At 42.5% G+C, this 25,705-nt stretch overlaps 1 protein-coding gene across 1 annotated transcript in view; it reads right to left on the bottom strand.

Annotated features, from left to right (window-relative positions):
- The window catches only part of ANKUB1 (ankyrin repeat and ubiquitin domain containing 1), a 31,377-nt gene extending 14,078 nt beyond the window's left edge, over positions 1 to 17,299 (bottom strand). Inside the window, exons 1-3 of the mRNA XM_073358771.1 lie at positions 17,186 to 17,299; positions 14,926 to 15,069; positions 5,863 to 6,079 (exon numbers count right to left, since the gene is read on the bottom strand). Of these exons, the coding sequence (XP_073214872.1) occupies positions 5,863 to 6,079; positions 14,926 to 15,069; positions 17,186 to 17,275 (451 nt within the window). The 5' untranslated portion in view covers positions 17,276 to 17,299. The remainder of the gene's footprint in view (positions 1 to 5,862; positions 6,080 to 14,925; positions 15,070 to 17,185) is intronic.
- Positions 17,300 to 25,705: the final 8,406 nt, after the last annotated feature.

The raw sequence follows: 25,705 nt of genomic DNA, 5'->3' as shown, positions 1-25,705 counted from the left end.
CTGGCTAGTTGAGTTGTGCTATTGTTCCTGTCTGATGGTTTGTTTTTTAATACCACTGGAAGTATTATGTTGTAAATGTGATTGAGTGTCAGGGCACATAGAGCCTGTGTACAGATGTCTTTTTTATTATTTAAATCAAAATAAAAAAACAGATAAATGGTAAGTAAGACAGGACCTTGAGGGTTGCTCCTAACAATCCACTATAATTTGATATTCACATTTTAAACATAGTCACAGACCCAACTTCCCGTAAAAGATTTGGGGCAGTGAAGTTCAGCAGGATTTTCCTATTCTAGGAGGTATTGTAATTAAAACTTCCATGAGAGGGCATTAAAAATACTCTGGTCTCAGTCCTGATCTTTTTTTCATGGCTGTAACATCCACTGGTTTTTGGGGGTAGAAGTGGGCCCAGTGTTAAAATTGCAAATATCAGAAAGGCTGTGAGATTCTAAATGTGATCCTTTAGAGCCAGTTACTGGCAGGCTGATTTGATGTTTACACTTAAACTCCATGGAGTTATGTGGGTGTTAAATCAGCATGAGTGTGGACAGCTCCCACACACAAACCCCCACATCTGTAATGATTGCAACAGCAATTGTGAATGCTTCAGGACTGCAAAACTGGGCCTCTAAGTTTTGGATCTCTGAAGTGTTTCTGTTCTGGTTCGGAATGTTACTGTGTATATACCGGGTTCAGGACGCTGCACCAAATATCCACACCCAAGATAGCAGAATTATAGATCAGATTACCTAGCTCATGATTTCAGTGGTTCAGTTTCTGTATGTATACTGTTGACCAAGTCCTTGGGCTTTTTTTCTGAACAGTTTTATAAGCAGTTTACATTTAGATTGTCTGCTGGTGAATGTTTATTTTTGTAATACTCTATACATGGTATTAGATATATGCTTGACCAGCAACTTAATTATCCATCTTTTGTAAATATACTCCTAGAAACCAACCATTACTTGCTTGTTGTAAGTTTGTATTTGTCTGGGTTATTTTATATTTATTCCCTTTCTAAATATTGTGGTTATGGGGCCAAACCAAACACTGCCCTGTACCTTGTGTAGTCATCCACATTAATGCAAATTCGAGTAGGTATAAAGCATTGTCAGATCATAATAGTAGTATTTTACATTCATTTTATACTGGTATAAATTGACTATACAAGGTGCAGAATTGGTCTGTATTTCATATTCACTCTCCAGACTTAGGATGATGGTATGTTTAAGTCTATATTAACATGCTAGTTTATTCCATACACTTATCCACAAACTTACATTTTCTACTTCAGGGAAAAATGAACCGTATGATAACCTACTGCTTTTCGGAAGTCAAAAAGTTATGGTGGGATAAATTCTCCCTTTACATAGGCACCGATTCAGCAAGGTACTTAAACACATTCCTAACTTTAAGCAAGTGAGTAGTCCCACTGAAGCCTGATCCACCTCCACTAAAGTGAATGGGTTTATATGGAGTAGACATGAGGGAAGAAATTATGCCCTTATCTGTACTATTGGTTGTCATCCATAGTTATACATGTCCTGTGTGATTAATTTCATTATTATTTTTTCTTTCTTACCAGTGGGTAAACCAAGGTACAGGGAGGCTAGGTGCTATACTCAAGGTCTCATAGTGGCTTGTTGGCATACCCAGAAATAAAGACTAGGAGTCCTGACTTCCAACCAACCAGTCTAACCACCAGTGCCTCAGAGTATGGGGCAGGGGGGGTCTATGTGCCTTCTAAAAACAAAACCAAAAACTGTGGATGTCCTCATTAGCCACATAAATGTCTAATCCTTTTTCAGTGCTACTAAACTCTTAGTCACAGTGATGTCTTGTGGCACAGAGTACCACAGATAATTTACATGCTGTATGGAATGTCCCTTTGTTCTTATTATGAGAAAATATAAATAAAGGTGCCCTGTTAAATATCTTTCCAGCAGTCATTATTACATATAGCTATATCAAGTCCCATCTTATGTCTCCCCTCAAAACTAAACAGTCCCTGTCTTTTCAGTCTCTCTTACAGAAATCTCTCCATACACAATCCCATTTTTGTCACTTCTCTCTTAATCCTCTCTGCTATATTTTTTGAGATTGACTGATCAGAACTGAATATAACAGGGATTGTCAACCTTTGGCACGCAACCCATCGGGTAAATTCACTGACAGGCCAGGACGGTTTGTTTACCTGCAGTGTCCGCAGGTTCAGCCGATCGCAGCTCCCACTGGCCGCGGTTCACTGTTCCAGGCCAATGGGGGCTGCACGAAGCAGCTGCCAGCACATCTCTCGGCCCATGCTGCTTCCCGCAGCCCCTACTGGCCTGGAACGGTGAACTGTAGCCACTGGGAGCTGCAATGGGCTGAACCTGCAGATGCTGCAGGTAATTAGAATATATTGTAACTAATTGGGCATAAGTACATGCACACTATGAATTACTGAATCACAGAAATGTAGGATTGGAAGGGACCTCGATAAGTCATCTATTCCAATCCCCTGCTTGAGGCAATAGTAAGCATTAACTAGACCACCCCTGACAGGTGTTTGTCTAACCTCCTTAAAAACCTTGTTCTTAAAAACCTCCTGTGGCAGATTCCACTACATCCCTAGGTAATTTGTTCCAGTGCTTAGCTACTCTGACATTTAGGAAATTTTTTTCCTAATGTCAAACCTAAATCTCCCTTGCTGCAATTTAAGCCCATTTAAGTCCTGTCCTCAGTAGTTAAGAAGAACAATTTATCATCCTCTTCTTTTTATCAACCGTTTACATTCTTGAAGATGGTTATGTCCCAACCTCCGTCTTCTCTTCTCCAGACTAAACAAACCCATTTTTTTCAATCTTTCCTTGTATGCATAAGTGCCGACTTCCCCCCTTTCCCTGGGGTGCTCGATCTCCCCCCCCACACCCTCACTCCACCCTTTCCATGAGGCCCCTCCCCTGCCTCACCCCAGCAACCCTGCGGGAAGCGCTGGCAGGTAGGCAGAGGAGTGGGGATATGGCACGCTCAGGGGAGGAGGAAGAGGTGGGGTGGGGGATGAGGGGAGCTTGGCTGCCAGTGGGTGCAGAGCACCCACTAATTTTTTCCCATGGGTGCTCCAGCCCCGGAGCACCCACAGAGTCGGTGCCTATGCTTGTATGTCATGTTTTTTAGACCTTTAATCATTTTTGTTGCTATCCTCTAGACTTTCTCCAATTTCTCCACATCCTTCCCCAAGTGTGATGCCCACAACTGGACACAGTTCTCTAATTGAGGCCTTATCAGAGCTGAGTAGAGTGGAAGAAATACTTCTCATGTCCTAGCTTACAACACTCTTGTTAATACATGTGACAGAGTGCCGAGCAACAGCACCTGATCCAGCAGTCTGACCATAGCAACTTCAATTAGTTGCCTTATAAACACCTGAATGTGGGAACTGAGCCAAACCAATAGGCTGGAAAAGTTAATAACTAATTACCGCATTAAATCAGAAGGTAAAAAGGCCCAGGAAGGAAGAACAATGTGTGGGAGAGAAAGTGCTGTAGGCTGGTAGAACCAATGACATAGGAGATTTCTCCCCTGCTGCGCTTAGAAGTCCCCAGCTGGCCTGTGCCAGCTAACTCAGGTATAGGTGTTAACTCATAAGTAGTCCAAAGACTTCAATAGACACGCTGTCTGAGTAACTGCTCATGAGTGGGACTAAGGGGTTCACAATCTAGCCCTAATTAATCAATGAGGATCTTATTCTTCCATTGGTAGCAGGATGCAGTGCGGAATGAACACTGTTGTCATAAGATACTACCAAGAAAAGTAGCAAATCCTGTGTGCTTTTTTTAAAAGCAGCTATGGGTAGTTACAAGATAAAATGGCCACAGAGTCCCATCCTGTAAAGTGCCAAAAGGGGATACAGTCAGAGGGAAGGAGGGGGATAACCCACAAAGATAACTGCTTGCATCAAATTATTCCCCTTTGAGAACTACAGGAAGTATAGATAAAGATATAAGTGACAGCTACCTTTTCTTATGATGCCACAGTTAATAAGTTCAGCAGGTGGGGTACAGAATATTAACACTCCCTGAATGAGCCAATCACACTAGTGAGGCAGTGTACCCTAGTTACTAGCTCCCAACCCCTCTCCAGATCCCCAAAATGCTTCTCGTCCAGCACCTACAAACTCCTCACCCAGCACCCAAAGTCAGCCATGATTTCTTGCCTTGATATTAATCCTTCAATATTTTCTGACCACAGCAGATTGAGAGATTTTAGGTTGTTACAAGAAACTGTTGCTGGTTTGGGGACACAAGGTGGAAGAAGTTTGAGTATCTCTGGTCTAGTGGACTAAGCAAAAGAGCAGAAGCTAGGAAGCCATGAAATCTAATTCTGGCATGAGGCTAACACACTGGGCCATATCTTACCCTACGTTTAGACTGGTTTGTTGGTTAGGTTGGTCACCAGCATAGTGACCTAACAGAAAACTTCACTGTCATTTTTTTCATTTACAGTAAAAACTTTGTTATCCGACATGTTGTGGGAATGAGGGGTGCAGGTAGGTCAAAAATTCCTGTAAACTAAGAAAAGGAGTACTTGTGGCACCTTAGAGACTAACCAATTTATTTGAGCATGAGCTTTCGTGAGCTACAGACTAACATGGCTGTTACTCTGAAACCTGTTAACTAAGAGTTATACTTACCAATGGAGGGAGGGAGTTTGGGTGCAGGAGGGGATTGAAGGCTGGGGGTTGGGCAGGGGCAGCCTAGGAACAGGAGGGACAACTGGACACCTGGCAACCCTATTGAAGATTTGTATCGGGAGATATTAGAAATGCCAGTTTCTAGAGCTTTCTGGTTGGTAAAGTGCTGGATAACACAGCTTTTATTGTATTTTTTAAATTTAAAAATGACAAAACTGTGGTCAGCTGTCTGTAACATACAAAGCCAGTATGCCATCTAAGGAGTAATGTAATGCAGGGGTTCTCAACCTTTTTCTTTCTGAGGCCCCCCTCAACATACTATAAAAACTCCACAGCCCACCTGTGTCACAACTGTTTTTCTGCATATAAAAGCTAGAGCCAGCGTTAGGGGGTATCACGCAGGGCAACTGCCCGAGGCTCCATACTACAGGGGCCCTCGCAAAGCTACATTTCTTAGGCTTCGGCTTCAACCCCGAGTGGTGGGGCTCAGAGCCCCGGGCTTCAACCCTATGCAGTGGGGCTTTGGCTTTCTGCCCTGGGCTCCAGAAAGTCTAATGCTGGCACTGCTTGGCGGACCCCCTGAAACCTGCTCGCAGCCCTCAGGGGGACCCAGACCTCTGGTTGAGAACCACTGATGTAAGGACAAGATTAACACCTTTGGGAAGTGGACTGGGACTATAGCACAGTGGGCTTGTAGGGGTAATATTAATTTTATATGTTGGTATGCAAGATTTCTGCAGTTTTCTGTGTATTCTCCCATCTTACAAGCAACACCCAGTCTGATAAGAATCCTCATTCTTCTCTCCCTTACACCAGTTTTATTTCACTGGAGATGCACTGGTATAAGTCCCAACTTACAATTGTACAAGTGCAGGCCCAATATTATTACAAGGGCATGCAGAAGTGCATTATGGGTTCCTTTTGTGCATCATTCATTTTTGTCTCTCCACCTGCCTTTCACATTGTTTTATTTTGAAGAGCATCATTTGACCCAAAATGGTTTTTTTTAATACTGAGATCTGCATTAGAAAAGTATTAATAAATAAATAATAATAATAATGCTTTTCAGGTTTCCCTAAATATAAACAATGATAAATATTCCTTAAATACAGAAAACTGACACGTTATAGACACATATTGGGTCACCATTGCTCTATTTAGTAGGTAGTGAAAATATAACCATCTTATACCTATATCTAACTGGTAATCGTTCAGTGTGTTGCAGTCGTACATCTCCTTGCCCTCTGGAGTCCTGAGACAATAAACACTATTTGGAAAGCCACATTTCAGGGTTACCAGTGTTTTCAAAAGGGACACTTTTGTAGCAAGAAGATAAATACTCCCCTTAATGGGCACTTTCTCTTGGGTTACAGCATTGTACACATAGAAGGCTGGTTTGTCTTCTTCCTAAAAGGAAAAATAATAATGACATAAGTACTCCAGCAACAGTGCTCTTGTAAATTGTGCCTATAGTTTAGGTACACTCTTTTTACACATCTAAGGATCTACTGTCCTTTTTGTTCGAGCGTGGTCCAGTGGACAGAGCAGGAGACTAGGTTCTATTACCAGTTATCCCTCAAACTGGCTGCTTGACCTTCTACAGTCATTAAGGGCCCAAACCTACAAGGTATTAAGCGCCTCTTGTGAGGTGCTGAAAAATGTAAGCGCCTTTTGACATCAGTGAGACATTAGGGCACTCCTCATCTCTTGAGGGGCTTTTGACACCTGGAGGAGTGGGCCCTGAACTCCTCTGTGTTCCAGTTCACTCATCTATGAAATAGATAGAATAATATTTATTTCACAGGGATGTTGTGAGGCTTCGCTATTTCAGATTTGTAAAATGCTTTCAGATGCAAGGATGAAAATCATGAGCATATATTTTTTACTTCATTTATAACAGTTCCAAGGTAAGGTCTGTCTATATTTTACGTCTTGTACAACAATTAACACACAGTCACTGCTTAAAAATGTAAGCCTAATTCTGCACATTAGTGCACCTCATTAACTTCAGCTGAGTAGCATCTGTGAGTTAGAGCAGAATTTGGTTCTATTAATGAAAATACTAGTTGATTGTTAGCATGAATAGAGGTTACTGCACTGAGGTGCAATTCAGGAATATCCCATTGGAGTCAGAAGGGCACAAGGAATTTCATTGAATATAGAAGACCACTAGGAGAAACAGCGAGATGGTGCAGGTTGCAAAACCATCAAGATATGGATAACGATGACATTTGGCTTTGCACCTGTTGCATCAGATCTAAGGAGTTTGATTTTCTCAGTGCCTGACCATAATTGAGTTTTAGATGAAAGACAGCTGGCTGAAACTTAATCTCGATAAGACACAGGTGATGCAGTTCACTAATAAGAGGAGACGGCAGAAAGGATATCTTACAATTTATAATCTAGAGTTCCAATAGGATCTTCGGCTGCTTCTGGATGTTCAGATAGCAGCCCCGCCCCACCCCCCCGTTATGGTTGCTTTTGTTATCTCTGTGCTTGACTAAGTGGTAGTGACAGGATTTTCCCATCAGATCCAGGCCTTGTCAAAAGCCTGTACTTTTGTCTTCTCCAGATTGGCTTACTGCAATATGTTCTTTGTGGTGCTATACCCGATGATAAAGTTAGTCAAAATTTTCTGAGTCTGAAATTTTCAGTTAAATTTTTTGGGTTTCCCAAGTACCACTAGCTGAAGATAATTCACATTTCAGCTAGCAGAATAAGGCTGGCTACCCACTTGATGAGATTTCAGCCCTTCACACAGTTTGGGTTTTGTGTCCCTTATTATTTCTGTAGTGTCACTAGCATGCTTGACACTTAGGACTTGTTTTCACTAGAAAATGTTATTGTATTTGACATGACTGTTAAGAGTAGCATTAGATGACAGCATTAGACACTTACGGTAGAGGCTGTTCTAGATTTGATTTTTGACAAACAGGGAGGAACTGGTTGAGAATTTGAAAGTGGAAGGCAGCTTAGGTGAAAGTGAACATGAAATGGTAGAGTTCATGATTCTAAGGAATGGTAGGAGGGAAACAAGCACAATAAAGATAATGGATTTCAAGAAGGCAGACTTTAGGAAACTCAGGGAGTTGGTAGGTAAGATCCCATGGCAAGCAAGTCTAAGGGGAAAAACAGTTCAGTCAGTTGGCAGTTTTTTAAAGAGACATTATTAGGGGCACAATAGCAAACTATCTCACAGCATAGGAAAGATAGGAAGTATGGCAAGAGACCACCTTGTCTTAACCAGGATATCTTCAATTATCTGAAACTCAAAAAAGTCCTACAAAAAGTGGAAACTAGATCAAGATAAAAAGATGAATATAAACAAATAACACAAGTATATAGGGACAAAATTAGGAAGGCCAAGACACAAAATGAGATTAAACTAGCTGGAGGCATAAAGGGTAACAAGAAAACATTCTACAAATACATTAGAAGCAAGAGGAAGACCAAGGACAGGGTAGGCCCATTACTCAATGGGGGGGAGGGGAGAACACGAACAGAAAATGTGAAAATGGCAGAAGTGCTTAAATGACTTTTTTGTTTCAGTTTTCACCAAAAAGGTTTTGAATGGACCTCTAACATAGTGAATGCCGGTGAAAATGAGGTGGGATCAGAGGCTAAAATAGGGAAAGAACAAGTTAAAACATTACTTAGACAAGTTAGATGTCTTCAAGTCACCAGCGCCTGATGAAATACATCCTAGAATACTCAAGGAGCTGACTGAGGAGATATCTGAGCCATTAGGTTAGCGATTAACTTTGAAAAGTCATGGAAGATGGGAGAGATTCCAGAGGACTAGAAAAGGGAAATAAGAACAACCCGAGGAATTACAGACCAGTCAGCTTATCTTCAGTACCCAGAAAGATAATGGAGCAAATAATTAAGGAATCTATTTGCAAACACCTAGAACAGTGTTTCCTAAACTTGGGACGCCACTTGTGCAGGGAAAGCCTCTGGCGGGCCCGGCTGGTTTGTTTACCTGCCACGCCCGCAGGTTCAGCCGATCGCAGCTCCCACTGCCTGCGGTTCACTGTGCCTGGCCAATGGGGGCTGTGGGAAGTGGCCCGCGCCAAGGCACGTACTGGCCGCCGCTTCCCACAGCCTCCATTGGCTGGGCACAGCGAACCGCGGCCAGTGGGAGCCACGGTTGGCCAAACCTGCGGACACAGCAGGTAAATAAACCGACCTGGCCCGCCAGGGTCTTTCCCTGCACAAGCGGTGTTCCAAGTTTGAGAAACACTGACCTAGAAGATAATAAGTAACAGTCAGCATAGATTGTTAAGAACAAATCACATCAAACCAACCTAATAGCTTTCTTTGACAGGGTAACAAGCCTTGTGGATTGGGGAGATGAAATAGGGGTGGTATATCTTGACTTTCGTAAGGCTTCTGTCTCATATGACTGTCTCATGAACAAACTAGGGAAATAAACCTAGATGGAGCTACTATAAGATAGATGCATCGCTCATTGGAAAACCGTTCCCAGAGAGTAGATATCAGTGGTTCAGAGTCAAACTGGAAAGGCATGTCAAGTGGGGTCTTGCAGGATCAGTTCTGAGTCTAGGTCTGTTCAATATCTTCATCAGTGATTTAAGATAATGGCATAGAGAGTACACTTATAAAATCTGTGGGTGATACCAAGCTGGGAAGGGTTGCAAGTGCTTTGGAGGATAGGTTTAAAATTCAAAATGATCTGGACAAATGGTCTGAAGTAAATAGGATGAAATTCAATAAGGGCAAATGAAGGTACTCCACTTAGGAAGGAATAATCAGTTGCAGACATACAACATGGGAAATGACTGCCTAGGAAGGAGTACTGCGGAAAAGGATCTGAATGTTATTCAGTCTTGGTCAGCATTTTGTCAGCTGACTCAACTCTACACAGACATGTTCAAACCACATACCATTTGCTAGTGAAGGCAACCTTCATGAGACCAGCTCTCTCCTTATATTCCATTCCAACAACTGATATCAGCTGGGACAGTTGGTCTAACAATGCCTAGATTTCCATGTCTAGGGGTTGCTGACAGAACATTATAGGATGTATGCTTTCACCTCCTGAAATTCACGTCACCCTTTGTTCCAACAAAGCCAGAATTTGTGGACCTTCACGTGCAAAGCTTTTCTATTATGCAAGCTTTTTCTAAGGGGGTGGATTTAATGGAGAGGGTCTCAGTTTTGGTGAATTGATAAATCAATTATTGTTGTTGCTGCATCATTTTGCATATATTTTGTAAATGGTGTTTTTAAGTATTGATTCTTGTTGTGTCTAGTGTTTTATGATAGGTGTTACGGAAATGCATGTAAATTCTCAATCCTAAAGAGAGCCACATATTTAAGACCTACTCCCCAGAGGTGTTGAGCATCTCAAGCAAAATGCTGTGGCCTCTCAATTTATTGACCCTCTGGAGGCGGTCACTACCTTGCAGGAATGGGCAGTGACTATACAGATTTACCAAGTAGGGGCTGCATATCAGGGTTTAAAGAGGCAATTTAAAAAAGAATTCCTACCATCAAATCTCTGCCTCTTCTGAAGAAAAAGCAAACACACAGCATGCAACATGCATACAGATCAAGGACTTGATTAAATTTATCTTTCTCCCCAGGGAAACAGCAACAACAAAGCTAGAACCAGAAGACTTGGAGTAAACAAGCTGCTAAGTTTCTCAAAGACATCTGAACACTGCAGTCCTTTTCTGTTCCACTCCTTGTTTTTATACACTGCAGCCCTAGTGATTGCTGTACCAGGAGCAGCAATAATTCTGGCCAACTAATCCTATGACAGAGAGTGGAGCAATAAGCAAGACTAAAAATGTTCTTTATTGTTTATGGACTGAGGGACCTACATACAGCCAAGCTATCTTCAGGATCTTTTCCGGCTTATATAACAACCATGGCGAGAAGCCAGGCTTGTTAGTGCACAGAAGCTGCTGCCTTGCAACAGCCCACCTCATTAATTACTGCACATGGCTTTGCAGTTTGCAGCTAATCAAAACAAAACAAAAAAAAAGCACACTCTAAAAGACAGTCTTCCCTGTGTGCATGAAACAGAAATCTAGGTTGCAGTGCTGTTGTGTACTTTTATCATGTCTGTTTCTACAATGCTTTGTTTAGCCTTGTATTGTTTTAGCCTCAGCACTTTTGTCCCTTGTGACAAACAATTGAAGGTCAAATTGTGCGTGGCCCTGCATAGATGAGCTTGTGGGGACAGAACACAGGGATCCTGTTCTCCCTCTTTCCAGCACCCATGCAGGAAGCATTGCTGAAAATCAGCTGAAGCCTATGGCCCTGAAACTCAGATGTGGATGAACTGTCCTTGGCATAGGATCTGGGATAGTGGTGATCAGAGGTGGCTGTACACCAACATTACATCCCTCAGTCCTGAGGCTAGCCAGGGTCTGGTTTTATCCTCAGGGCTGCTCTAAGTTGTGCTGACTGGTAATGGTCCCCAAGAGTTTATTGCCCCCTCAGCATGGCCACACCGCGTCCGCTGGAGGCTGTAATAAGGAGATGTAGGGGTAGTTACTCTGGCACTACATCTGTTTAAGACAGCATTGGCAGTTCAAAGAAATGGAATAGGGCCAAGGATCTGGTCTTATTAATGCATGACTTTTGCGTAACCCCCACAGCAGTGGTAACATGGACAGGATTACTTGTATGGATGGCAGGTGCACAGAGTACTCTAATTTAGTAGCCAAGAAGATCTGATATGCTTATAGACAAGAAGGGTAGTTAGGAGCCCCATGACACAAAACCCACACAAATGCCACCCTGGAGAGAATAAAAGTGTTCCTCATGATGGATGAAAACAGCCAAGGTTGTTACAGACATTGACTGTGAGGGACAGAAATAGTTGTTTTGGATTAAGATTTAAGACCAGCCGTAAAGGTCTTGTGCAAAGCCTGTCACCAGACATATTAAACAGTCTTTTTCTGTTTTCTGCAAAGGGTAACTCCTCCTCCTTCCAGCCAGAGTGAAAATCCTCCAGGAGGAGGAGTTGTATTTTCTTTAAAATAAAGGCAGCAATCAGCCACCTCAGAAAATTAAAGAAAATGACCTGTTATGGGATTTAGGAGAGGGAGAAGACTCAAGAAAAAGGATACAAGGGTCATTCAGACACTGAAAAGCCCTGTATAAAAAAATTTTTTTACACCTTCGTTGATTGAAGTACTTTCTGTTTTTCTTGTAACTGGGAACAATCCAGTCAAAATATTGTTTAAAAATAAATTTATGTGATGGCAATTGGTAATTATCTCATTTTAATTTGTGTAAGCCTCACTCAGCTGTGTTGTACACTTCCCTGGAATTACAGACTTTAAGTGAACATGGGTTAAAAGTTGGCCCCCAAATGCCATATTCTATCCTTAGGTCCATGTGTGCAACAGCACTGAAAAAGGAGGACCTTTTGGTTAAAACACAGTATTGAGAGTCAGGCAACTTAGATTGTATTCCTGGCTGTACCCAGATTCCCTGGAAATGTCTCTTAACTTCCGTGCCTCTGCTACCCAACAAGTAATATGGAGAGAATACTTGTAATAACTAATTATACCTCGCTTACAGGGGTGCTAGGAGATTTAATTCATTATTGCTCAAACAATGTTTGAAATCCTCAGATGTGTGCACTGTAGAAGTGAGAAGTATTATTTATTGACTTTCAGATTGTAAGTGAAGACAGAATTTGCCCTAGGCAGCCCAATTTTGATGTCTAAATATACTTTTAATAGCCTTTATAATCACTGATATGTCTGAACCAGGTATATATAAACGGCTACAGTTTAGACCAGGGATCGGCAACCTTTGACGTGCGGCCCATCAGGGAAATCTGCTGGCAGGCCAGGGTGGTTTGTTTACCTGCAGCATCTGCAGGTTTGGCTGACTGCAGCTCCCACTGGCCGCGGTTCGCCGTTCCAGGCCAATGGGGGCTGCGGGAAACAGCGTGGGCTGAGGGATGTGCTGGCCACCACTTCCCACAGCCCCCATTGGCCTGGAACAGCGAACCGCGGCCAGTGGGAGCTGCGATCGGCCGAACCTGCAGGTAAACAAACCGTCCTGGCCTGCCAGTGGATTTCCCTGATGGGCTGGGTGCCAAAGGTTGCCGATCCCTGATTTAGACAGCTAGATGCAGGTCTAGGTGTCCAAATTTAGGCTACCAGGTCTGAAAATTATGCTCAAAAGACATCATATATGTCATGTTTTCCTTAGTTATATATTAAGGATATAGTATAGTTATTTTACCAAACCATACCAGCATGAGAGGCTATTGTATTTTGTCACGTCTTTTTGTATTGCTTATTTCCTTTAATAGTGTTGGCATAGAGCTGTAATACAAAACTATGAGTTATTCCCCTGAAATTCTAACTCCTTCTCATGTATTCCAGCAAAAGTGTGACCTTACACAACAAGAAAAACCCAGGTTATTTCAATATGGATGCATTTAGAAAGCAAGAGGAAATCATGTGTTCTACTTCCTGAGAATGAAGGAAGAAAAGATTTTCCAGTTACAGCAGAATTGCAAAGTAATATTTTGGTGATCTGATTTTTGCATCATACATGCCTTTTTAGACAGTACAAGGCAGGGATCACCTGTTTGATTTTTTTTCCTTTTTCACATTTCACACACAAACTGAAATAAACTAGTTCCTGATATGCAGTTTTATTTTGAGTTGGACTAAGGCTGGAGCCAGGACCTAAGCAAGGCAGCTTCCACTTTCTATGGCACTGTCCCCTCCTACCACACCAGATTTCCATGCAAAAATTCAGCAGGAAATTTATATAGCTAGGAGGTCTGTTAACTCCCACTCATGTCCTCTGCAGCTGCTACTAAGCAGCTACAGGGGGACCCAGTCAGTGACAGCATGTCTCCTGGTGGAGTTGTGTTACTAGAGGAGAGGGAGGCCAATGGAACCAAATAAAAGGTGAGCCATCCACATGGATGAGTTCCTGCCTCTATAGAGAGGGGGATAGGGAAGAGACCTTCCCTGCAGAACCACAGGGTCAGGAGGCCTCCAAGCCTCCACCCTTCCTGCCCCCAGATCCTTTCCCTTTCAGGGATTATGTAGATGAAACTCTGCAAGGAAATCTTGCAGTTCCCTGATCCTCTCCCATGGTATTCTCCATGGCAAGGAGGGAGCCAAACCATGATGCTAAATTATAATGAATGATAATTCTTCTTAGAACAATGCCTCTAAAATTAACTCACAAATCTTGGTTCTCACTAGATATAAGGATAGGTTTTGGTTAGGCTTTAGGGTTCAGTTTAGAGGCCTAATAAGGGCCAGGGCTCATCTTTGTTTTTAATGGTCCCAAAATGTCAATAGTTGTTTTTGAGATTTCAGCCCCAAATGGTGAAAGTCTCATGAGATCAGCAGTTTATGAGATTTTAGTCATCTTGAATGCTGGCAACCTTGCAAGATTAGACCTTTGAATGGTGAGCATTTCTCACAAGAGTTTGGCCACAGCTGAACCATGAATGGAAAAATGGTTCATTCTGGTTTAGAATCCAATTCAGAACCAAAACCAGTGGGGTAGGATTGGAGCCAAGGATTAGGATATAATCTCCACCCGCTGAAATTCGAAGGGGTTCAAATTCAAGGTTCCAGTTGTGGCCTCTCTCTCTATTCTCATCAATGGTATTATAAAGACTATACTATGTGCTGTATTTAAAACTTGCTGCACTTAGCTTACTGGAAGCCTGTGCACGTGGGAGTAGAGAGACTAGTGCTATTTTTCTATTTAATGCAATTCAACTTTAGCTTTTCTGCATCTCATGAAGGAGCAGCAGCAACTGACTGCCAAGGTATATATTCAACAGAGGAAAAATGACAGATCATGACCTAAAGTCAATTTGTGATCACAGATACTGAGGGAAGGAATGGATTTTGGGGGTGACAGAAATATATGGCTGACAACATCCTCCTAAATCTATTTCCCACAGTGGGAAATCTGTATAGTGCTGTATCGAAGAGGCTTTTTCTCCCTATTTGTAAAGGTCTTTCATTCCACAAATCCAATTTCTGTAGAGACCCTATTTTTACAATCTTTAAAGTTCCATGTGCCCCATCATTCGTGTTACCATAACAACTTTTTTACACTCATTCTTTGACCGTCAGGGTGGCTACTCTTGAGGTCAGATACTTTTTACTGCTGCTTAGTGATGTTAAATTTAGCACAAGGTCTAGAAGGAGAACCAAAAAACACAACAGAATTTCTGGACAATTTAAGACTATCAGTTTTTTTTAATCATACTGTACCTTAACAACACATTTAATAGTCGAGGAAACAGATATCCCTATGTCAGCAAGGATCCAGTTGTCCTTCAGTATTGCTCCTGCATAGATCAGCTCCAAATATTGTCTGCCTTTTTTGTCTTCAGAAAGTGGAATGTGGAAATAATCCTAAAAATGAATAATAAATTGTGAAAAGGATGTTGATGCAGCAGTGATTCCTACCCACAACAAATCTGCATTCATTATTGGTGTTATGTATATTACAGTAGTGCCTTAGAAACTGCCCTTTGCCCCTCAGGGCTTACAGTCCAAGTAAAGTGTTCTAAGAACATACAACTGCTAGATACAAGATTTATACCTTTTTGTTTTGAAAAGAAAATAGTGTTGAGATCTAAGAGCCTTGATTTAGGCTAGGTTTATTTTTTGCTTATAAATTACAAAAATTCTGTGTGTCTAGGAGGTTAAAGAACGTGATGAAGTTTTGCTGCTACAAATGAATACATCTGATCCATTACAAGTGACACAAAGCTAAAACAAAAATACACAGGCTGTGATCTTCCTGCTGGGGACTTATGAAAGCTCATATTTTCCCAAGTGGCCTCTGCTTTTGGTTACCTCATATGTTTGAGTGCCCAACTTTAGGCACCTGGACTACCAGCTTCAAACGCTGGTGCCTAAAATGAGGCACCTAAATGAATATTTAAGTACCTGAATTAGATGTCAGGTGGGATTTTCTAAAGAGCTCAGTATTGGCCTATCTGATCCCATGTAAAAAAAAACTCCGATGGACTTCAGTGGGAGCAGAGTTAAACCAAACTGAGTGCTTTTGAAAATCTCACCCTACATATTCACAGCTGGCAACAAAACTTGAGGACACCAAAATTAGAAGCCATTTTTAAAGTGTGGGCCTGACTTTGTGCAAGAACTCTGGACTCTTTCCTTGAAAGGATGAACGTGACATAAACAGTGATTTTCCTGGCTGTGTCAAAGTAAATGCATAAAACAATATAGGGTTAATTCAGACAATGCAGCCAAACCTGCAGCCACAGGGACTCCTGACTCACAGGAATCTCACAAGAAGCAAGTTGAAATGTCACTGTGATCATTCTGATGCCATGTAATGTAGAGTGCAAGATGCTCCACATGTGCCTGGAGTTTGGTGGTGACAATTTGAGACCTCTGGGGAATCAGGTCTCTCTTTTAATCCCAGTCTTCACTGGGGCATCTCACAGAGTCTTCCTTTCTCCTGTTTAAGAGAAAATCTCCATTGACTGTTCCCTTGACTATCTACACAAACACACATGCCAGCTCTGAACACTGTCCCGGTTGCTCCCATGAACTGGAACACCCTTCCCAGAGCTGCAGGTGGTGAAGACAATCAGATTTCACATAAAATTGTGGCACTTGTTGTCAGTGGTTCAAAAAGATGACTTAGCAGAGAGACCAATGCTTGTCTGAATCTGCTCTGACACAATACCACTGAGCCTGTAAACCATCATGAAAAGTGAACAACCCCCAAAAGTAAACTCAGATTTATGTATCCACTTTCATATTTCTGTCCTGATTCCAGAACATGCTACGTTGTATCAGCACCAGATGTGAGCCCTCCCTCACTTGCTTTCCCCAGAAGATGAAGTGCCTAGACATGTTATGTATGTTACACATGTAAGAAGTGAACGTTATCTCTCTCCTGTACTTTTACAAGGTAAAAGTTTGTTTCTGAATATTTCACTGTTAAAGAATAAGGGCCAGATTTTTATGCCTTTCTAGTAGCATAGAGGGACCATAAAGCTGGCAGTTCTGATCAGGAAGGGATTCCATCCCACCTGTACCATAGAGTCTATGTGAGGAACATGGGGACCAGGGAGAAAGAGATGTGTAGCCAGTGTGCTACTGAACTCTTGAGGATTCTCACTTGTGTGAAATGCCCCTTGGGGTTGGCTGCTGGCCGCCAAATGCAAGTTAAAGTAGCCCCGAGAATGCTCTAACTTTCACCAGCAGCCTGTGTATTATATTGGTAGTATAACAGCAGCTTTGCCTACTGCCCCCATCTTTCATATTGCAACAAGCAGTGCTTGGCTAAATCTGAAAATCAGGCAGTAAGAGTCTCAGAAGCCTTATGCAGAAATCAGGGATAGACAGCCAGAAGATCTATAAAATGAACTCCCTTACATTAGAATAGGGAATACTATGCAGTAACATTTATATTATACATGTATTTAAACCATAAGTTAAACATATCAAAATTTAAAATAATTAGCTTGATAATTAGTTAAGCACCTACCTTTATCATCAGTTTTACAGCTTGCACAGTTTGGTCTGATGCAATGTCAAAAGCTTCACAAAATCCTTCAAAAGCTATGAAAATCCTCATCTTGTAAAACGCTGCTAAAAACTGCTAGGAGACCTTCCTGAGCTAACAAAACACATGCCTTGCCAAGTTCATATCCACAATTAATGACAAAAGACAAAAACAAAAAAGCAAAATCCATACCACAACAAGCCAGAGAAGACTACAAATATCCAGCCTAAATGCAAAGAGTTTCTTCTCTTCAAAACAAATGCCTGCCAGAAAAAGCCCTGCCGTAACAGACAGCAGTGACCCTGAGATACAATGTCATGAATGTGTTTCTCTAGCTCAGCTGAATTAGGGGGGAAAATCCCCCCCTCCATGTGTTTAGTGAAACCAACAAACCACATATTGATTAAGGCAAGTGTGAACAAGTTTCAAACATGTACATACAGGATCCAAGCTAATCATACTTCTACCATCATACCCACTGTCCCTGCAAGCTAGTAACTTTGCTTAGTCAAAGTGCTACTGATTAAAGCACTGAGAGTCATCAAACAAGGATCCTTGGCAGCTGTTAAACTGAAATGTTTGTTTATTGCCATCTGCAAAGTGTTTTGTAAATAAGTCTAAGCCACATTTATTCATGTTACTATAACAACTTTATTCATCTGTTTACACTTCTGAATCCACTGTGAGAAACATTAGCTACTTATATATATATATATTTTAAAGTAAATATAAAGGCCAGTAGTTTGCAGTGTGTGAGCTAGTGTTTAGAACATGGGAATAAGCTTTAGGATTCTTGAGTTCTCCACCAGAAGCAGCAGCCATGCACCTTGAATAGCAGAGTGCGGAAAGATACCCTGCCCCCACCCACTGCTGGAGGGTAGGGATGCTGGCCATAACCTGATTGTTTGGAAGTTGAGAGCTAATCAGCCAATGGAGAGGCAGTAAATGGAGCTGGGGAGTGTGGGGTGGAGCCAGACAGGATGGGAAAGCCAAGCTGCAAACATAAATTAGCTCTGACAGTATTTCTATTGTGGGGGCATTAGCCCCCATTGCCCTCCTGGTTCTACCATCCTTGTTCTCCTTCACATGCCATTAACTTTTCTTTGACCTTAGACATACCACAGTCTCTCTATGGCTCAGTTTACAACCAGGCCTTCATTCTGATCCAGCAGACAGGTAGGACCTCTGGTCTATGGAGAGCCTCATACTCAGGGAAACGTTGGGAGGACTGACACTGGCCAGAACCTTTGTGGAAATGGGTGTTGGGAGGTGATCTCTGGTAAGCTTCTTAGCATGTGTGTAGATTCTTTAATTGATTTGAATATGTTTTCTCTGTAGCGCTTTTAGTTTAAGAATAAAATATGCTTGCATAGAAACAACTGTGGTAACTTAACTGTTGGCAATTACAGTAGAACCTCAGAATTACAAACACCAGAGTTTGGCTATGTCTACACTACTGCAGTAAGTCAACCTATGCTATTCAACTCCAGCTACGTGAATAACTCTCCTATCAACTTGCCTTACTCTTCTTATCTGGGATAGAGTACAGAGGTTGACTGGAGAGTGATCTGCCGTCGATTTGATGGGTGTTCACTAGACTCTCTAAATCGACGGCTGATGGACTGATCTCAGAGCACTGATGTTGGCTGTAGTGTAGACCTAGTCTTATAAATTGACTAGTCAACCACCCACCTCATTTGGAACCAGAAGTACACAATCAGGCAGCAGCAGACACATACACACATCATGCAAAAAAAAAAAAAAAAAAAAGGCAAATCTAGTACAGTACTGTGTTAAACACAAACTACTAAAATAATAAGGGAAAGTTTAAAAAAATTGACAAGGTAAGGGAACTGTTTCTTGTTTCATTGAAATGAGGATGGGTAAAAACACCATTTTTCTTCTACATAATATAGCTTTGAAACTCTGCTAAGACAATGTTCAGTTGTAAACTTTTGAAAGAACCACCAAAACATTTTGTTCAGAGTTATGAACAAACTCCATTCTTGAGGTGTTTGTTACTCTGAGATTCTACTCTGTTGTTAGCTTCTGAAGAGAAAGTAAACAGGCCTGTTTAGGCAGACTGTCTTTTGCTGGGACTAACACAGAAGGCAGGCAACTGTTCAGGCTGGAGATAGCCCAGTCAGGAGGGAGAGAGAAAAGGCAATGGCTCAGAAGCTAGAGAGTGGTGCCTATGCTGAACCACTAAGAGGAAATATATAGTTGCCCTGTGGCTCTCAGTTCTTCAGATTAAAAATGCTATCTACACTGAGTGAGAAGTTGAGCTGGCATACTCTCTCAAAATGACTAATGGGAGTTTTTCCATGGACTTCATTAGGCTTTGGATCAGAACCAGGATTTTGCTCTCCTCCCATCTCCCTCTGGTGCTCACCCATGAATAGCTTATTGTTGAATGGTAGGATTGTGACAGATGCAGCTCCTTCACTTCACTCTCTGCTGTTACCATCTTTGGAGCAATGTACTGGTGATCGGTGAGAATGGCATGTCAGAAGGGAGTTGGTGTTTGTGTGTCTGCATTTTCTCCCAAATCCCCATCCTCTTTCATAATTTTATTTCTGTACTCCATTGGGCAACTGAGATGAGCTGAGATGCTCTGTCCGCTTGTGGCAGTAAGGGCTTCTAACTTTGGAACAATTCACAAAATATAACCCTTTAATTTTGTTTCAAGTTTCGCTGTTTATATTTTTTGTTGTTTATGCCAAAATGTATTTACTAAAGCAGGTTGAAAGTCATGATTAGTATTGTTTGAATATAACAAAAATATTGTTGCCTTCTACTGAGATATACATGACAGAGCCTTGCAGGCTGGCTTTTCACTGGAGGAGAAATCAGTAAGTCTGGATTTTTTTTATTTTTTTTTTTTTAGTGTAAATAAACTATATACACCAGTCTTGGAACAGGGAACAAACAGCATGCAGGCAGTAGATGGAGAAATTAAGAGCAAACTCTTTTGCTGTTTGCAACAGCTGCCCCTAAAAAAATCTCCATCACAAAAAACTATTAATAGAGCTTTTCTTCAAAGGCTCTACACTGCCTTCATTCCAATAAAAACAAAGTGTGAGTCTGTGTGACAGTGTTATCATAGTCCTGGCTGAGTCCTCATGAACAGTGTCACTAGACTGTTAACTGGACCCAACCTTTGGATCCCACATACATCCAATCCAGGTCGGTCTCATCAGAGTTCACTCCCGGCTTCCAATTGTGGAGCAGAGCTCCTAAGGCTTTCTCCCAGGGTCAGACTTCTTGTCTGGCATGCTTCCTGGAACAAGGGACTAGAGAACAGACCCTGTGCTAGAAGGGTATTCATGCTGGTAATGGGAGATTCCTTTTTAACTCAAGGAGAAAAGGCATTGCCAGATTCTGCAACTCTTACTCAATTTAAGTATTCTTGCTGACTTCGCTGGGACTAATTGTTGAATAAAGACTACATCATCAGCCCCACTAGCTAACTCTTGCAGGGTGGGGATTCCTGGCACGAGGAAAATAGATTGATCAATCCTTTAATCATAAGAGCCACTTCTGTGGTGTTTTGCATGTGATAGTAAAAACAATTGGGGATGAATGGGTTAAAGAGATTGATTTTAGTACTACTATGTGGCTCATCTTCTTGTATGGTTTACGGTTAAAATTTCATTTTTGGGTTTTGGAGATTTCTTTTGTAAACAAAAAATAACTTGTAAAAAAGGAATAAGGAGATATGTGATGCCTTTCATGCTGCAGCAAAGTTTCTGGGGTAAATGTGATCTCACCAACACACAGAGCAAATGTGTGCTGGGAAGTCACATTTAGCAGGAGTCAGCAATGGGAGTACTATGAGTTAGGTAGCTAAATCAGACTTTATGGTTTTGTCTACTATAGGAATCTTACCAGTGAAGTTTTTGTAAACACCTGCCCAGATGTGCCAGTGTTGGGAGGAGCCCTAATGGAGATCTCTCTCCAGCAGCTATTTTCAGCATTATGTCAAGCAGCCCTGCAAGTCTAACTGGCCAGGTGGTGCTGAAAATGGCTGCTTGAGCTAGAGAGACATCTATGCTGGAGATCCCAACTTGGCTAACATCAGTGCAGCTAAAAGAAAAGGAGTACTTGTGGCACCTTAGAGACTAACAAATTTATTTGAGCATAAGTTTTCATGAGCTACAGCTCACTTCACTGGATGCATGCTGTATCAGTATTAGCAGTAATGGGAATGATTACAAAAAATGGAATGTAGACAAGGCTTAAGAGATCATGTGCCTCCTTCATGACATGCCTGTCCTAATATGGAATTTCTCCCTTGTGTCTGAATTAGTGGGAGTATGAATGTCAGAGAATTTAGCACTCAGGAAGAGTGACTGAGTACTGGAGACTATAGGCTTCCGTTTGTCCACGGAATATGCACAGCACAGATAATGACAGGCCCAGCCTCCCTATATCACAAAATTTAATGAGTCTCATCCTTGATGTGCAGGGATTACCTCTGAAAGGGTGGTACAATGCTAGCCTAATAATGCCTGTTTGTTCCTTGGACACCAGTTAGGGCAGTGGAGTTTATGACACTGACATTTATCCACTAGGAGCTTGACTGAAACCATCACATTAGTTTCACACAGACAACTTAACAGCCATCAGAGGAGAAAAAAATGCAATAGTTATTTACCAGGGTTCTAGCTGAACCAGTAGCCTAAAGAAAAAAGCATCCTGTGTTGACTTACTTCAAAGCTGGTAGATTACAGATCTCTTTCCCTCACCCTCACCCTAGTCTTTGTGATTCCAGGATTCCAGGTTGCTTATCACCTTGCAGGATCAGGTCTGCTGTCTGTAAAGTGCAATGCTTGATGTGTTTTTTCACTGCAAATTAATGCTTAAATACTCTTTAGAAAATATTAACACCAGCATTCAAAAATCTTAAGTGCATTTTAATTTAGTAACATGGCTTAGTATCTGACTAGTGAACCTACTCTGATTTATTTGAGCATAAGCTTTTGTGAGCTACAGCTCACTTCATCGAATGCAACTGATGAAGTGAGCAAGGAATGCATCTGATGAAGTGAGCTGTAGTTCACAACAGCTTATGCTCAAATAAATTGGTTAGTCTCTCTAAGGTGCCACAAGTACTCCTTTTCTTTTTGCGAATACAGACTAACACGGCTGCTACTCTGAATACTGTATGATGGTGTCTAAAATAAAACAGAAATTTGATCGCTGGATAAATCCTAATCCTAGGATAATTCTGCCTATTTTAAGAATGGTTAGTCAATCTCTGTTCTCTTGGTAACAAATGCCAGAGTTTTCAGAAAATCCCCAGCATCAAAGGGCCTCTGAAGATGTTAGGGATATTTTTATGAAACAGAATTTATATTTTTACCACAGTCCTTTCGGACCTGAAGTGGCAAATAATATTGAATTTACTGGTGTTTTGTTTTTTTCCCCTCACTGAAGTGATTCATTTTGTATGGAATTATATACGGAGCCCAATTCTGCAATTTTACTCAGGCAGATTTCCCATAGAGTATTTTGCCCTAGTATGGACTGCAAGATCAGCTCACAATATACACTACAGAATTTATAATATAGACAGGACCATGCAATTAAAATGTAACTGACAGTGAGATATAGTACAGAAAGACACAGGCAGAGTATTATTATTGCCCATTTGAAGTCATTCCCCCCCTCCCCCCCGCAACAGTTTTCCTTATGAACTAGGAACTCTTATTCCATGTTTCATTATACCCTTCTAATATGTCTTTTTATCCTCATTGTAATGAAGCTTAAATGACTCACTGCTGATGCTTCTTTAGTAATAATTAATAAGCAATTTCAGCCAACCACCCTTCTGAGCTGCTTGTTCCTCGCCTATTCTCCCAATCATGCTCCCACTTACCCATTCTAGCTCAATACTCTGCCCCCATTTCCCGCACTGACTAATGATCTTTCCATCTGTCCTCTTCTTCTCCCTGATATCAGGGCTTGTCAGAAGCTCCTTGCCCATATATAGGAGCGTTGTCAGGCTCTGTGCACATTACAGCCCCATTTTTGCACAACAGATGAAACGAGTGAAGGCATGAGACTCCCCAGGAAATCTCCAATTTCCTGTCCTGCTATGTACAATCCCTCCTCTCAGCAGTATAGGTCTCTTAAAGATAAAGGATAATAAAAAGTTGCTTTCATTGCACCTTTTATCCGAGGAAAAATAAGTACTTTATTTCTAAATGATCGTAACACCTTTGTGAAGTAGGAAATATTATTATCCTCATTTTCAGGGCCATCTCTAGACATTTTGGTGCCCTACACAGCCCTGCCGTGGGGCGGGGGGGGGGGCAGCCCCTAGGCCTCCACGGGCGGGGGGAAGGAGCAGGCTTGGGGGGCAGGAGGGAAACCGCCCCCAGCACAAGCCGGCGGAGCGGGCTGGGGCCAGGTCACTCCACTTCCTGCCCCCCAGTGATTGCAGGGTGGGCCCAAACCCACACTCAAAGGGTGGCGGGAAGTGGAGTGACCAGGCCCAGCCCACTCTGCTCCCCTGGCTCCCAGCCTTGGGGGGTAGGAGGGAACCGCCCCCCAGCACTCACTGGCAGCCAGCAGAGTGGAGCTGGCTGGGGCCAGGTCGCTCCACTTCCCACCACGTGGTGAGTGCACCGCGTGCCTGACCCCTGCTGCAGTCCCCTGGGACATTGCTCAGGGGAACGGGTGGAGTGGGAGTGGGAGCAGGAGTGGGGCTGGGGTGGAGCAGGGGTGGGAAGAGGTGGGGCAGGGTAGAGCAGGGGCTGGTGCTTCGGGGAAGGGGTGGAGTGGGGGTGGGGCTGGGGTGGAGCAGGGGTGGGAAGAGGTGGGGCTGGGGCAGATCTGGGGTGGGGGCCATGGGAAAGAGGCAGAGCAGGGGCAGCTTTCCTGGGCAGCTCAGCCAGCCGGGGGATTGGGCTGGCCCCCGGAGCAGCATGCAGATGCGTAGGGCACCAAGAAATCTGGGGCAATTTGGTACCCCAAATTTCTTGGTGCCCTATGCAGCTGCATACTTTGCGTATGGGTAAGAATGGCCCTGCTCATTTTACAGCTAGGTAAATTGAAGCACAGAGAGACGAAGTGACTGTCACTTACCATGGGCTACACAGTGAGTTGGTGGTACTACCAGGAGTCCTGACTTTGTCTCCCTCATATAACTGCTGATAACATTCTACCTCTGTAATGCAATATACAGTATTGCAATATGCTACAAGAGAAACTGCTAATGTAGCACAATCTCTTTTTTTTTAAAAAGAAAAGGAGGACTTGTGGCACCTTAGAGACTAACCAATTTATTTGAGCATAAGCTTTCGTGAGCTACAGCTCACTTCATCGGATGCATACTGTGGAAAGTATAGAAGATCTTTTATACACACAAAGCATGAAAAAATGTAGTTTACCACTACAAACGGTTTTCTCTCCCCCCACCCCACTCTCCTGCTGGTAACAGCTTATCTAAAGTGATCGCTCTCCTTACAATGTGTATGATAATCAAGGTGGGCCATTTCCAGCACAAATCCAGGGTTTAACAAGAATGTCTGGGGGGTGGGGGTTGGAAAAAACAAGGGGAAATAGGTTACCTTGCATAATGACTTAGCCACTCCCAGTCTCTATTCAAGCCTAAGTTAATTGTATCCAATTTGCAAATGAATTCCAATTCAACAGTCTCTTGCTGGAGTCTGGTTTTGAAGTTTTTTTGTTGTAATATCGCAACTTTCATGTCTGTAATCGCATGACCAGAGAGATTGAAGTGTTCGCCGACTGGTTTATGAATAATTCTTGACATCTGATTTGTGTCCATTTATTCTTTTACGTAGAGACTGTCCAGTTTGACCAATGTACATGGCAGAAGGGCATTGCTGGCACACGATGGCATATATCACATTGGTGGATGTGCAGGTGAACGAGTCTCTGATAGTGTGGCTGATGTTATTAGGCCCTGTGATGGTGTCCCCTGAATAGATATGTGGGCACAGTTGGCAACGGGCTTCGTTGCAAGGATAGGGTCCTTGGTTAGTGGTTCTGTTGTGTGGTATGTGGTTGCTGGTGAGCATTTGCTTCAGGTTAGGGGGCTGTCTGTAGGCAAGGACTGGCCTGCCTCCCAAGATTTGTGAGAGTGTTGGGTCATCCTTCAGGATAGGTTGTAGATCCTTAATAATGCGTTGGAGGGGTTTTAGTTGGGGGCTGAAGGTGACAGCTAGTGGCGTTCTGTTATTTTCTTTGTTGGGCCCATCCTGTAGTAGGTGACTTTTGGGAACTCTTCTGGCTCTATCAATCTGTTTCTTCACTTCTGCAGGTGGGTATTGTAGTTGTAAGAATGCTTGATAGAGATCTTGTAGGTGTTTGTCTCTGTCTGAGGGGTTGGAGCAAATGCGGTTGTATCGCAGAGCTTGGCTGTAGACAATGGATCGTGTGGTGTGGTCAGGGTGAAAACTGGAGGCATGGAGGTAGGAATAGCGGTCAGTAGGTTTCCGGTATAGGGTGGTGTTTATGTGACCATCGTTT

This window comes from Lepidochelys kempii, chromosome 9 (assembly GCF_965140265.1).
Source record: "Lepidochelys kempii isolate rLepKem1 chromosome 9, rLepKem1.hap2, whole genome shotgun sequence".
Classification (NCBI taxonomy): domain Eukaryota; kingdom Metazoa; phylum Chordata; order Testudines; family Cheloniidae; genus Lepidochelys; species Lepidochelys kempii.
The sequence above is the reverse complement of the archived record's forward strand: the minus strand, read 5'-3'. Positions and strand labels throughout refer to the sequence as shown.